At 39.2% G+C, this 13,361-nt stretch overlaps 2 protein-coding genes across 21 annotated transcripts in view; both read right to left on the reverse strand.

Annotated features, from left to right (window-relative positions):
• The window catches only part of LOC124162063 (tetraspanin-9), a 142,975-nt gene extending 134,547 nt beyond the window's left edge, over nucleotides 1–8,428 (reverse strand). Inside the window, exon 1 of the mRNA XM_046538414.1 lies at nucleotides 8,206–8,428. The gene's annotated coding sequence lies outside the window, so the exon portion shown is untranslated. The remainder of the gene's footprint in view (nucleotides 1–8,205) is intronic.
• Nucleotides 8,429–9,395: 967 nt separating this feature from the next.
• The window catches only part of LOC124162902 (MAP kinase-activating death domain protein), a 146,003-nt gene continuing 142,037 nt past the window's right edge, over nucleotides 9,396–13,361 (reverse strand). For 16 of the 20 annotated variants that reach the window (XM_046539612.1, XM_046539611.1, XM_046539606.1 and 13 more), the window contains one exon: nucleotides 9,396–11,197. In XM_046539612.1, coding sequence (XP_046395568.1) covers nucleotides 10,640–11,197 — 558 coding nt within the window. In that variant the 3' untranslated portion in view covers nucleotides 9,396–10,639. The remainder of the gene's footprint in view (nucleotides 11,198–13,361) is intronic. The other 4 variants (XM_046539621.1, XM_046539619.1, XM_046539624.1 and 1 more) reach the window with 2 other exon arrangements.

A 13,361-nucleotide genomic window follows, 5' to 3' on the forward strand; every position in this document is an offset into this window, starting at 1 on the left:
TGTTGACTTGTCTGTAATCCCACGTTTTGATGCGGCTGTGAGATTTCTACTAAGCTAATGTGCCTAAAATTACGACAAACACATTTTAGGCCAGAAAATTTGCGTTGCACTGGCGAAATTTCATGTGAAATAAAATATTATGAAATTCGAGGTTGGAGCAAAAATTCACGAAATATCCCCAATCCTCGCTATTTTCCCGGTCACCGGACTCACTGAAAAAGTAGGAATTTGGTACTGTCACCCAATACGCATACAGCTTAATGTCGGGATGGGATCAGTGTTCCACACTGCCCACGGAGTTCGTCACTGCAACCGGAGGGCCAGGAGATACCCCAGAGGGACCCCGACTCCACTACCAAGTCGCTCTGAAACTCCGGGCGCGCCGAACGCAAAGGCCGTAGGAAGGTGTGAATTAAGGAATTGGGAAGAGGGAAAAATCAAAAGACCACGAGACAAAGGGAAGAATGAAAAAAGAGAACGCCAATGAAGGAGAGGAAGAGCTAGCAGAATACGATAGGATGCATTCACAAAGGAGTATATACCCATACGAGGAAAATCGCGCGTCATCAATCATTAGTTTCTATCGTCATCGCAAAAAAATAATAAGCTCAGATAAGGAAAATAACTAGTGCTGACCGTTTATCACGGCTCGCGCATATTCCCACTCCAGATAGCTCCCCCAGACATTCATAACATACACGCACTCCATGCAAATTATTAAGGAAAAAGATTTAATAAAAAAATGTGAGAAACGTAGCAGACTCGTACATCCAGCGATCATAATAATACACAAGACATCATGCTTTCTCTCTCTCTATCTCTCTCCAATTAATGTGTGTACAAGTGCACCATTTAATCGTACCACTCAAAGAAATACACCCACGCTCACGTGCTTCCAATCAACACGACAGTTACTTTAAGATTACAAGATCATACTTTACATAGCAGGCGGCCTACGTTAGGTATTTTTACGCGCAACAACACATCATGCCCCCTCCAAAAAAAATTGAAACCACCACACACTGCAGCAACAATCAAAGAGGCGACAAGCCGAGCTAGCCAAGCACCGTTAATTGCTTTATCCATCACCGGCCAGAACATGAGATGAAGGGCGTTTGACGACGCTGAGTCACCAAAACTGACCTTCACCTCAAGGCCTCAGATGCACTCCATTATCATCCAGGAATCAGGGTGCCTGACGGACAGCCTTCGCCTCTACCAATATTTACATTCTCTCATTCTGCTCGAAAGAGGAAACATCGCACAACAGACAAACCACTCGCGGGATTAACATTACGTGATTATTTGTTAAGTGCGCCACAAAAGCAACAGCCAAAAAATTTGGGTGTCAATTTTTCGAAAAGTGAATGAAAAATTATTGTTACGAAGCGATTAAATGCGGCTACGGCATTATTTACGTTACTGAGAAAAAAAATAAATATGAAGGAACACAGAACCCAGTCAACATTCGTTAAACTTCCGCCAAGACTATTTAGCTTCCAAAACACTAAAAGAGAGACAAAGCCATCACGAGAGCGCTACAAATAAGGGGTAAACAATGAAGAAGAGGATAGGTGGTGTGCAAGGTTAATAGGTACCAGCCTTGTTCGGCGCGTTGCGAGACCCGTTCCCAGGTTCACACAAGCAGCTTTGGTGTTATCATCATTTCCCAAGCGACTCAACACTGTCACATCTTCGTCGCCAATACACGCGAGATAAGGGGGAACGTAAAATGATAGATTACGATGAAGCACCAGCTGGGCAGGGCAACGATAAACCAAACCTTCAATCACATGAGAAAATTTGGATCCAGGTTTAAACTTCCCAAGGTGGCCTCACGGCGAAGCAGGGGTCAAAGGCCTCGCCTGCTATTCGTCGGTTTGCGAGTCCGAAAAACTGCATGTACCTTCCCTACTAAGGGCCTGAGGTATTTTTTTACTTTGTCACTGGGGAAGGAATAAGAAAAAAATTAATGGCACAAAATCAGAAAAAAATTGAAGACTCCAAGACTGGACTTCTGCTGAGGAATAATTTGAGTAAGCATGTGAAATATAGCTGACACTCGTCACAAGTGTGAGCTACTTAATACCCTGAACAAATGACAAAAATTATTCATAGTCACTAGGAGTACATTTACAGCATCAAAAAATGGATGTCACATGTAGATAACAGTTTTCAATGCGCACTTTTAAGGATCGAGATAACCCTATGAGCGAGCGAAGCTGTTGAGGTTACGACAATTGGAGTGGCAAAAAATATCATTGTGCTTTGATTTTTGGGATGGAATAATAGCGCCATCCCAAATTTGTCTCCACGGAAGCCACACACTAAACGGTAGAACTGAGAAGTACGTGCATCTCGTTTTCATTATTACACCTTATATACTCGCCTATAAATATATACTCTCGCGCGAATACTTAAGATACACCAGACTTTTTTTAATTAAAAACAATCCTCGCTTTACTCACGATAACCAGAGGGTTTATCGAACCAAGAGTCAACAATAGCAATACAATAAAGTAGAATAAAACCAAAGTAAATTCCACAAATATAAACGCTTAACAGTTCATACCCAAAAAGGAAAACATGTAATGATCACGCCTTTATTTAAAAAGCGACATTAGGGCTATTAAGTCCTCTATTACACTTAATTTGTTGGACATTCGTGTGTAGACAAGCTCTAGATGGTGAATAACACGCCTAAGCGGGATTAATCGCACCCGCGACCTCAGTTAGCAAGTGAAGACTTACTCCGCCACCACCGAGAAACGCTCACAGCCTAGGAGACGCACTAAAAAATCATCGTCGACCTCCTAATTTGAAAAGAAATTAGCTAATCCAGAGGGCAACCGTTGCGAAAAGGAAGCACCAGCCCACAAGGCTTGACGATCGATAGCGTTGATCGCCAAGTCCTGAAGGCTGTGCTAAATTCACGGCGGTAAGTAGTTTTGATAGATGGGTTTTAGGTCTTCCATCTGATCAGACGAGATCCATGCGAAGGATTTATTCCGATGAGTGATGACTGAGCAAGCATGCCCCGGTGACGACGATACAAAAGATGTCCTTGTTAAAAATATCTCCGGAAAACCATCTATGCCTTCGCATTGCAAGCGTAATCGACATTCCATAGTCCGCCCTCAAGCAGCAATTGGTCCTCCCTCTAAAAATCTCCATCACAATAAATAACAACGAAAAAGTAGAAAAACAGGAAGAATGGGTCTAACTATTGGAAACATGACCATTGATGTGAAGTACGGTTATCATTTCGAATCGAACGTCTCTAAAACAACGTTAATACCACTGTTGATTGTAGAGCAATTTTTCCACAGCGAACTTTTTCGGCATTAGATACGAAATGCTCCTTGAAATTTATTTGAACGAGAGACGAAAGGAATGGCGGGGAGGCTAATATATGGTGGACATCAATGGCAGGATATGAAGTAGTGATACTTTACACTTTTCCTCGTTGATCTTTATTTACCCTAGGAATAGGAAAATGCTGGATTGCAGTGAAACATATTGACTCCTTCGAAATAAAGATTTATGTGGATAAGTGCAAAGTATCAAAACTTTCATTGAACGAAAGGGATAGGCCGAGCAGAACAAACCGCATTAGTTCCATGGTGGAAAAATAATTCGCATTGATCTAGACTCAAACTCCTACAAACTCACCCCGAATTCTTTAGGCAATTATACTACATAATTCAATTTTTTTAAAGTTTAAGTCACTCGGGGCGTATTTGAGCATATCCTGGTTTGAGTAGAGGTCAAAGCTAACATATTCTCCACAGCGAACTTTTTCGTCACAAACGTTGCACTTTGTTACGACTAGGTGGCTGATCACTAATGGCACTTCAGCAGTCGTAACCTAAGATTTTTTTAAAAATATTCGCTTTCCCATCAAATTGCAATCCAAAATATATTACTCGCACATTGCTACCGCAGAGCTCGTTTAAGATAAAAAGGAATGGAACACCTCAAAGAATTTTACACACTCAGATACTTTGAACGTTCAGGCATCAAAGTATCCCATTATACGAGAAAATCGAATCATTCCTTTATGCGATTCTATTTCGAAACATTCACACATAACTAAACGCACGCAGTCAATACACAGGAGGCAACCAAAAAATATTACCTAAGTATTTAAATCCTAAGTACACACACATATAATGTTCAAAAAATTTCACATCGATTGAAATGTTAATTATAATACGCAACGCCGTTAAGTAATTATCACGCAGCAATAAATTAGCATCAGCAGTTGTATATCTTATCACACTAAGAAAGTTATCGCAGGCCAGCTTCAAGGAAAAAGGGACTATGCATACCACAACCCAAACATAAACTCAGAATGGAACGAAAAAGTGTTGACAGAGGCGTTTCAGAACAAGAACGCAGGCAGAGATAAGATCTAAAATATCCATAAGCATTTGCCAAGCAAGGACAAATATGCTCTTAAAAAATTTTTCGAAATAAAACGAAGAAAAACAGCTTAGCCACTAGGAGACATGAAATGACAACTTTTCCAGAACCTTATCCCTAAGTTTTTCAAAACCATTATTGGAAATAAAATTGATGATTTTTTTAAATACCAACACATCTCGTCCCTTACCGACCAGCTTCCATGAAATAAGACAAACGTGAGAAGAAATGTTTCTTTTCCGTCGTGAATTTCAAGGAGATGGACGTCTGTCAAATAAGGTCAGTCGTAAAATAGAAGTACAATTAATAACAAATTTAACTGTACAGTGGAATGGGAGTAAAAAAAGATTATCAACACCTCGAAAACACTAAGGGGAAAGACAACATTTGATTGTAAGAGAGGAATAAGCGAAGATTGGCGAGTCAGCAATACTTAGTAGTAACAGTGACATCAAGCCAGAGAAAACATGATGCTAGGTTATATCGGCTGGTGGGACGCTAATTCATAAAGGATCGAAGAGTAATTCCAGAGACACTTTTACCCAACGAAAATTAAAGCTATTTTTTTCTTCCATATCTGAGGGAATAAGTTTCCAGAGGAACTTGGTTTGCACTGGAAACTAAACACCTTAGGGTACTCCACGTCCGTATGGTTGCGGATTATTATGAATTGATTTGGTAAAACACATAATAAGTTAGTACTGGTTGAACTAAAAATTACATTTTGATGCCATTAAAATGTTGAATGCTACGCATATTTTCATTCCGAGTCGATCATCATTTTCCCCAAAGGTTAAAAAGGAGATCACTACAGTCGTAAAACAATTACTTCCAATCACAAAAATAATAAATGCCTTCCATGAGCCACCTTACACGAATATGGATTCGAAACTCTCGCGCAGAGAAGCTGCGGTGGCCCATTGTTGAGTCTTACGAGGCGCGACTTGGAAAGCTTCCAAAACACGTTCGTGGCGGTAGGCGAAAAAAATGCACTCACAGAACAATACCGCTAGTGTTTAAAGACGCCAATACACAGCTTTGATCACGTACAACGCAGTAATTACCCGCAGTATGCCCACACGCGTTTCGCAGTAAGGACCTCAGGGATAGTAAAAAGTTATAAAAAAATCTGAGACGTCTCTGTCATACGACAGCCTATTTAAACTCCACGAGAAGCAGAATGGAGAGGGCAATATTATCGAAATAGATAAAGGCTCTGACATACCCCAAGACAATTGTGAGAGAATCTATTTTCAAAGTGAATTTTTACATGATAACAACATTGTTAGCTCCGTTTTTCCGCAATTTAATTTTTTTTTCAATGTCTATAAATTAAGCATGAATGGAGTTTTGCAAGTGATGACCATGCCCTGTGATCGTCCACGAGAGGATAATGTCAAGGGGTTTATATCCCGCGGGGACTAGTTTGTCTTCATTCAGGATTAGAGCCCCTAATTACTTTTAAACCTTCAAAGGGACTACACTAGTTTATCCGGATATACAGAATGGAATATATAATAAATTAGGCTATCCTTCACTTATGTTTTATGAATAAATAAATTTCCAGACCGCCAAAGAATTTCCAGCATTCTTATGAGAAATCTATTTGTTCCACTCCCCAAGAAACTCGATGGAAAGATGTATGATCTTAGGTTTTCCCGGCGTATCAGGTGCAGAAAAGTTTCTCGGGGTTTCCACCGGTTGATGTCGTCCATGCCTCCCGACGTTTCCAGCAGCGACTTGCTGATCGTCCTCAGATTTTTTCGGAAGATCCCCTAAGGATGATCAGGAGGACGCTGCTCGAAACGTCGGTTGACATGGACGACATCAACCGGTGGAAACCCCGAGAAAATTTTCAGCTTTCGATGGAAATATTTTGCAACAGGTTAACTAAAGGTTTTCTGACGGTTAAGGTAAGTTTACATGGAGAATATTGCTATTTATCCTGGCCCGTCTCCCCTCCCAGATTCCCGGTCCGTGATCAGAGAACCCTGTTCAGGGCAGAATTAAGCCTATTCCTTTCACTTTATCTATAAATCCTATTTTCTTCCTTCCCCTCCCTCTCTTGACCAGCATTATCAGACACAGGGTAAGACAACTACGTTTATATAATACACCTCAAGGGTGTCTTGCAATTACTTGCAAGGCAACCTTTCATTTCATAAAGCAATTCGCAATTACAGGAAACAGAAAATTATGCATTGATAAGATTTTTTCATAGTTTGCAACAAATAAGAAAACTTAATTTTAATACAGCAACAAGTTCCAAAAGTTCAAGTGAAAGAAAAGGATGCTAACATAAGTGGGTTATTGTCATCTGAATAGTGAGCGTAATTAATAGGAGTCAACTCTAGGGTGTATATATTGATAAAGGGTTGAACCAAGATTAAAAATGAGCAGGGCAATTTGCGAGATACGTCTGCGAAAGGACTAAAGCTGGAAACTATTTTCATAAATTCTGGGATGCTTGGAGAATGAAACTCTTAGCAGGCTTATCTTAGAAATGACGACATAATACGGTAAACTCTCTGTTTATGGAAAATCGTACAGTAACTCGGAAAAACAAATTAGAAATTTTACGACATAATAGGAGAACGTCCTCAAGGATATCTAGCGAGACAGAGAGCCCTGCCGCATGCAGCCAACCTGCGTTCGGGGCTTTGACGCGTAAGCCCATAGGAACGAAACTTTTCAAACCTTCGAAAAAAAACAGGCGGAGGGTAGGTAAGTGTACAATGGGCGCTCCAGCTCCAAGTGCATTTATGGAGAAGACACAGGGGGGCACATACGCCTTCAAGAAACCGGTTCCCCGAGAATACCTAGACACAACCCCTCCCTTGGCTGGAAGCTTTGATGAGCCGGGCAAGGCAGTCACACACAGGGACCGGAAATGATAGTGAAACCAAAAAATGCTAAGCACAACAGATGAATACACGAAGCAGAGAGGATGATTGTTACTCCGTGAAACAAGCAAAAATAGACACAATATCTATATCAGAATGAACAAAATTTTTAAGGTTCCACATCTATACTCAAGGCGAAATGATGCAAATATCCTCAGCGCGAGAAAAAATACGAAATTGAAAATAGTAGGATTGAAGGATCAGAATACGACCATAGATTCTAACGCTGGTATTCAATAATTTACGTGCCAAACAAAGGATTTCGCGGATTGGAGGTAGGCTGTTGTCGTCACGGTAGTGTTTTACTCCATATTCTTTTAACATGGATAACATAGAAGAATTTGAACCAATAGTCAACAATTGCATGAACTAACCTCTCCATTGAATAAGCGGATTGAATTTCTGTAATGCAGAAGAGTTTCGAGGCTCAAAAATTCATTAAAAATACACTATGGAGCCTCAGCAACGTATAACACTGCTGCCTAAACATTACACTACCGAAACACTAAGACGACACTTATCCTCACAATCTCCTCATCTAACGTGAAGGAACTAGACAGAATGAACCGCTTCATATGATATTAAAGGATGGCAATGCTAACACATTCAGAAATGCATCTAAAAAAATACACTTAATATCACGATTCAAAATTGTTCCAATCCCGCTCCATTCCACCTTCTTCTTTCGTGCAATGTGTACTGAATATTTCATACCACATTAAAATCTCCTTAATTTTAACCGATACATTTTCCGAAGTAAACCTCGTTCATCCGATCGCAGATCGTGTAGAAGTTAGGTTTTTCATTTTCCGCTCGACGAAACGCACGCTGGATGAATCTAGCAAGTGGTTGTTTACGTTCAGTTCGATGAACACTTACCTGTCGGATATCAAACGCGGGAGCCGTAGAAGGTAAACACCATAAGGTTGTCAGGTTGATCACAGCCGCTCACAGCAGATGCACGATAGTCACCAAAAATATAAAAAAGTTCACTTCCAACAGATCACTCGTCTTCTCACGTGTGTTCCTCGCTAGTTCCCAACGCACATCCCCTGTCAACCTCTCGCAACTGCGACCACTGGCCAATTAATTCCCGTGAGGAAAGGAGCCCGAGAGCGCCCCATGCGACGTCTACCGGCTCAACGAAAAATTAATTCCGGAAACCCAAAGTTGCAGATGGCACCACTCGTCAAGGTAGGTGCACGAAATTTGAAAAGGAGAACTTTCAAAACCTCGCAAATATTTACCAGTGCTGGGGCAAAATGGATATCTGAAACAAAATAGTTATTACTAAATGCTTTACAGAGTATTACTTAAAAAATATTCTTCACTTAAAACACTTATTTTCAATAAACATTCGATTAAAACGAAAATATACCTACAGCTTCAAATGTAAGTGACCAGTGACTCCACTGAAAATAATAGGCATGGTAAATCGTATGGGATGAGTCAAAATGTGATCTGATAAACATTTTTTTTATAGAAACCTCCAAACTCTGTTCACACTGGTAATGGCTCACATAGAAAGCTTTTTAGATGTTCAAAATCTGGAAAAACTCGGGTTTAAATTGATTAATAATGGTTCATTCTCCTAAAAGTATTGAGCTTTGGCCAGAGTGAGGGATAGGTTTCGAATGAGTTAAATTAAAAATTGAAACTCAGAAATCTGAGGAAACTTTTGTTTCGATGATTAGTCACTAAGACGGGTGGTCTCCCTACACAGAAGTCATTGTTTAGAGATATTTTGCAATATATAGCATACTTAATTTTTTAGTACAAATCAATACGCATGCAAATTGCAGCATTCAGTTTATCAAATTCAGGCCAATTAAAAGCAAATTTCAAAGCATATTAATACCTATTTCAATACATAATCATAGTTTGATTATATTTAGCATCATCAAGATTTTCAAACATTGATGAAGTTCACGCTATTTCAGAGGATGTAGATTTTAGCAAAAATAGGCACCATTGTAAGAAGGATATTATAGACTCGTGTGAGACTGCTATGACGACTGTCATGAAATATCGTGTTGGGTAGGTAGACATCATAAAAATACTCCTAAATTTTCTGCCCACCTTTCTCATTTATTTTACATTATATTAATTTTTATTTCAAGGAAACCACAGGTTGTGGTAAATTAAATATTGCTATTACCATATCCACTACATGGCTTGAATACACCAAAACTTCAGCTTTATACAATAACAAAAATCATCAAATCTGTACTTAATACTTGTGGAGGCACAACCTTGGTAATGTATTAACAATTATTTTACATTTCTGTTATGTACAATATAAACTTTTACTCCTAGCCATTGGTGAAATTCACTCATAAAAGTGAAATTATGTCCAGTGTGATAAAATCATGCAACAGTTAACAGCATGAGCTGTAAATATGTACTGATTTTTACATTTATTTACAATTACTTTGGCAAATTAAAGTAGAATATGTATCCTAATATGTCATGATATTTTACAGTAATTTCAAGTCCTTATTAATGTGCCTTGGGCTACCTAGAATATTGTCAATCACCATTTCTCCAGCATATTTTCTATTGATGTTAGTCAAAAGCTGATATACTTAGTTGCTATCGCGTTCAACATTCATGAAAATATTTATCAGCCAAGCTGACAACATCCTTGTCACACTGGATCATCAAGATTATCTTTTCACTTAAGTTCCTCAATTATTAAACTGTAACACATAGAGCCACGACAATAAAATTAATAAAAATTTCATAAAAATAGGTAAACAATCAACAAGAAGACTAAAGATTACTGACAACCCTTAGCATTAATGCAGTTCCAAATAGATTGACGATATTATAATCACATAATAAAAAATAGTTTGATTCTCTACATTCATATGCAGCTTTTCAACGATTACACTCATGAGAGATCAAAAGGGGCAACCTGGCTCGATGAAAATACCAGTTAAAAGCCCACATCAATGAATAATTCAGTGCACACATGTATGCAAGATGAAATTTTGAACATCATAATTGTCATTGAATTAGCATAGAATGATTACTGAGAAAAACAATGCAATTGTGAACATACATACCTGAAAACACAGGAAAACATGTATGCATTAATAATTGGGTGCTTCCAGAAAGATGACATCAAATGAGTTATCAACACTTCACATGTATCATTTACTGAAAAAAATCTTCGTCACAAATGCATTTGATAAACTATGTGAATTCAAGGCTCACTCACCCATTCCTTCGGGGATAAAATTTTTTCCTTCCGTGAATACTAAAAAAAAAGGTACACTTCCTCCAATTTCACAATACGATATCGTCTCTTACTTGGGGTGGCTCGAATAGAATGGTTTGTGCTGCTGCGTATGAGTCTGTGGTCCATGCGACGGCTGCTGCATTCTCTGTTGCAAGCCAGCACGCAAGGGCACCTGCGGAGGTGTCTGGTATTGCTGAGGCCGCTGGTGTTGCTGTGACATTAGAGGCTGTTGCGGAAGCGTGCGTTGCTGATGTGGCTGGGGGAAAGCTCGCGGTTGGCCCTGGCTCATAGCTGACCTTTGCAATTGTTGCTGGGATTGCTGGTGCAGCTGAGACTGTTGCTGTTGTTGTTGTTGCAGTTGTTGTTGTTGTTGTTGTTGTTGTTGTTGTTGTAGCTGCTGCTGTTGTAGCTGCTGCTGTTGTAGCTGCTGTTGTTGTTGCTGATTTTGCTGCACATGTTGTTGTTGTTGCTGTGGTTGCTGTTGAGGCTGTTGCTGTGCTTGAGGTGGAGGAGGATGAGCAAATGTCACACTTTGCGGAGTTTCATGACCCTGTAGTCGCCTTTGCTCCTGCCCCGCAGCCACATATGAGAATACACACAACACTGCATAGCAGATCTGGTCAGCCTGTGCAGAAGAGATTCCAATATAGACAAAGTGTCACGTCAAACATACACTATTTTCAAATAGACAATGCAGAATCTTCTTGTTAATATTAATTGCCTACCCGATTACGTCCATGGAATCTAAGACTGCTAACATCCAAAAAACGTGACTTACTCTATAATTGAAAGTCTCTGGCATGACTTCATGGAACCAATTCATCACATTATTCATCACATTCACACGTCATTAACAAGCTTCAGTTATTCCTTAACACCCTTAAGATTTACCAAATTATATGAATATGCTGAATATTTTGATATAAAAGCAATTTTACTGCACTTATGGCTCTACATCAAAGAGCATAGTCTATGAAGAATAATAATGATGTATGTATTTCATTAAGTATCATCAACCTAATCAAACATGGCTAGGAAATTAATTTATTCATTTCCAGCATGAGATTAAATGAGTAAAGAAAAATAGAATCATTACAAGATGAAGCTTGTAAGAGCAGAATTTTGATACTCCAATGACCTTAAGATACCTTAAATCATATAAAACAAACTCCATTCAAAGTACTTAAACCCTTCACACTCAAATCATTAAAGCATACAGGTCTGTTTTTTATTGAAAAATAATGCTATCATGTGGTCATTATAATTATAATATGGGTGCAGAGAAATATATGTATTAGAGTGCAGGTGGTGATGAAAGTACATGATGAATTATACCACTCAGCAGCAGCGGATTTGATTTAGGGGGTTATAAGGGTCACTCCCCTCAGATTTTATCAAAAACTTTTATTAGTTGAAAAGTTTTTTATGATATTTATTTCTATTCCATTTTTAAACTTCTTAAATGTCCAAAATTGCTCAATTTCATCATTTGTTAAGAATGAAAATGAAATTTTAGGCCGTGAAGTTTGTAAAAAAGTTTTTTATGATATTTATTTCTATTCCATCGTTAAATGTCCAAAATTGCTCAATTTCATCATTTGTTAAGAATTAAAATGAAATTTTAGGCCGTGAAGTTTGTAAAAAAAATGGGTATTTAAAAAAAGTATACATGGGAGAAGGCCCATCTCTCCTTGGGGGGTATTCCATATTCCCTGGGCAGAGGTCATCCACCCCCCATATTTTGATGCTGAATCCACCCCTGCCATTCAGGATGATGAAATGCTGCCAAAACTATGAGCCGATGCAACTCAAAAATCAAAGAAATAAATGCACAGCACACTCCTGATTATCTGGGCTAATTATGGGGAGAGGCGACACGAATAATCGGTAAACACGGATAATCGAAACGCTCCCTATATTTTCTTGTTATGCTCATACTTGACGTTAATCAAAAACTGTAATATTATTTGTGCACTTATTCTGTTATTATAGAATGCTTCACGGACTCATTGAGAACTTTCTTTGCCTTGCTGAGATATTTTTAGCTGCGATAACATGATTGTACTCGTATTCCTACTGCTCCATATAAGACCTGGTTTCCAAAACCATGCATCCTTGCCTGTGTGATCACGGATACAGGAAATTAGTTTGCACAAATGCTTCCAAACCACTGCGCAACGTTGGAAAATACACTTTCCGGCACCAAGCCATGTAGTTGCGTCTCACACAAGTTGCTGGGGTTGCAACTTCAGCAGGACGCGGATCCATGATCACGGAGCGTGGTCGTGCACTGCGAGGCTTGGAAAACAGGAAAATGGAGCTCCCGTGAATACAGCTAGCATGCGATCATGCCATCGTGCAGCAGCAGTTCTAGGCTGCCAACCCCGGTGAGTGCCTGGCTTTGACTCATGCAATATCTACTTCATTCGTCTCAGCTTCCACTTCCCCCGCTGCCTTCACTTTAACAAATCCGTTCCTCTCCAGTTTGAACTTGATAAGTCATGGCATAAACATGCCTGAGTGCGACGAAATTTCAGGTTCTCTTGGGCTGTATTCAACTGCATACAAGACCACAGCAATTATGAATTTGCAATATGAAGCATACATTTGAATCACTAACTGCAGAAAGACACCATGTCCAATTTGGACAATATTTCTTTTTTTTCTATAAATTCCTGCAAGGTGCAAGACTCAATGTTTCCTACTAAAAGGAAACATGCCCCCTCAGTGTTATTAGCATAAAATTTTTCCTTTTAGTTGGAACTGTTGAGTCTTACACCTAGCATCAA

Source organism: Ischnura elegans, chromosome 7, assembly GCF_921293095.1.
Source record: "Ischnura elegans chromosome 7, ioIscEleg1.1, whole genome shotgun sequence".
In the NCBI taxonomy this organism is placed as follows: domain Eukaryota; kingdom Metazoa; phylum Arthropoda; class Insecta; order Odonata; family Coenagrionidae; genus Ischnura; species Ischnura elegans.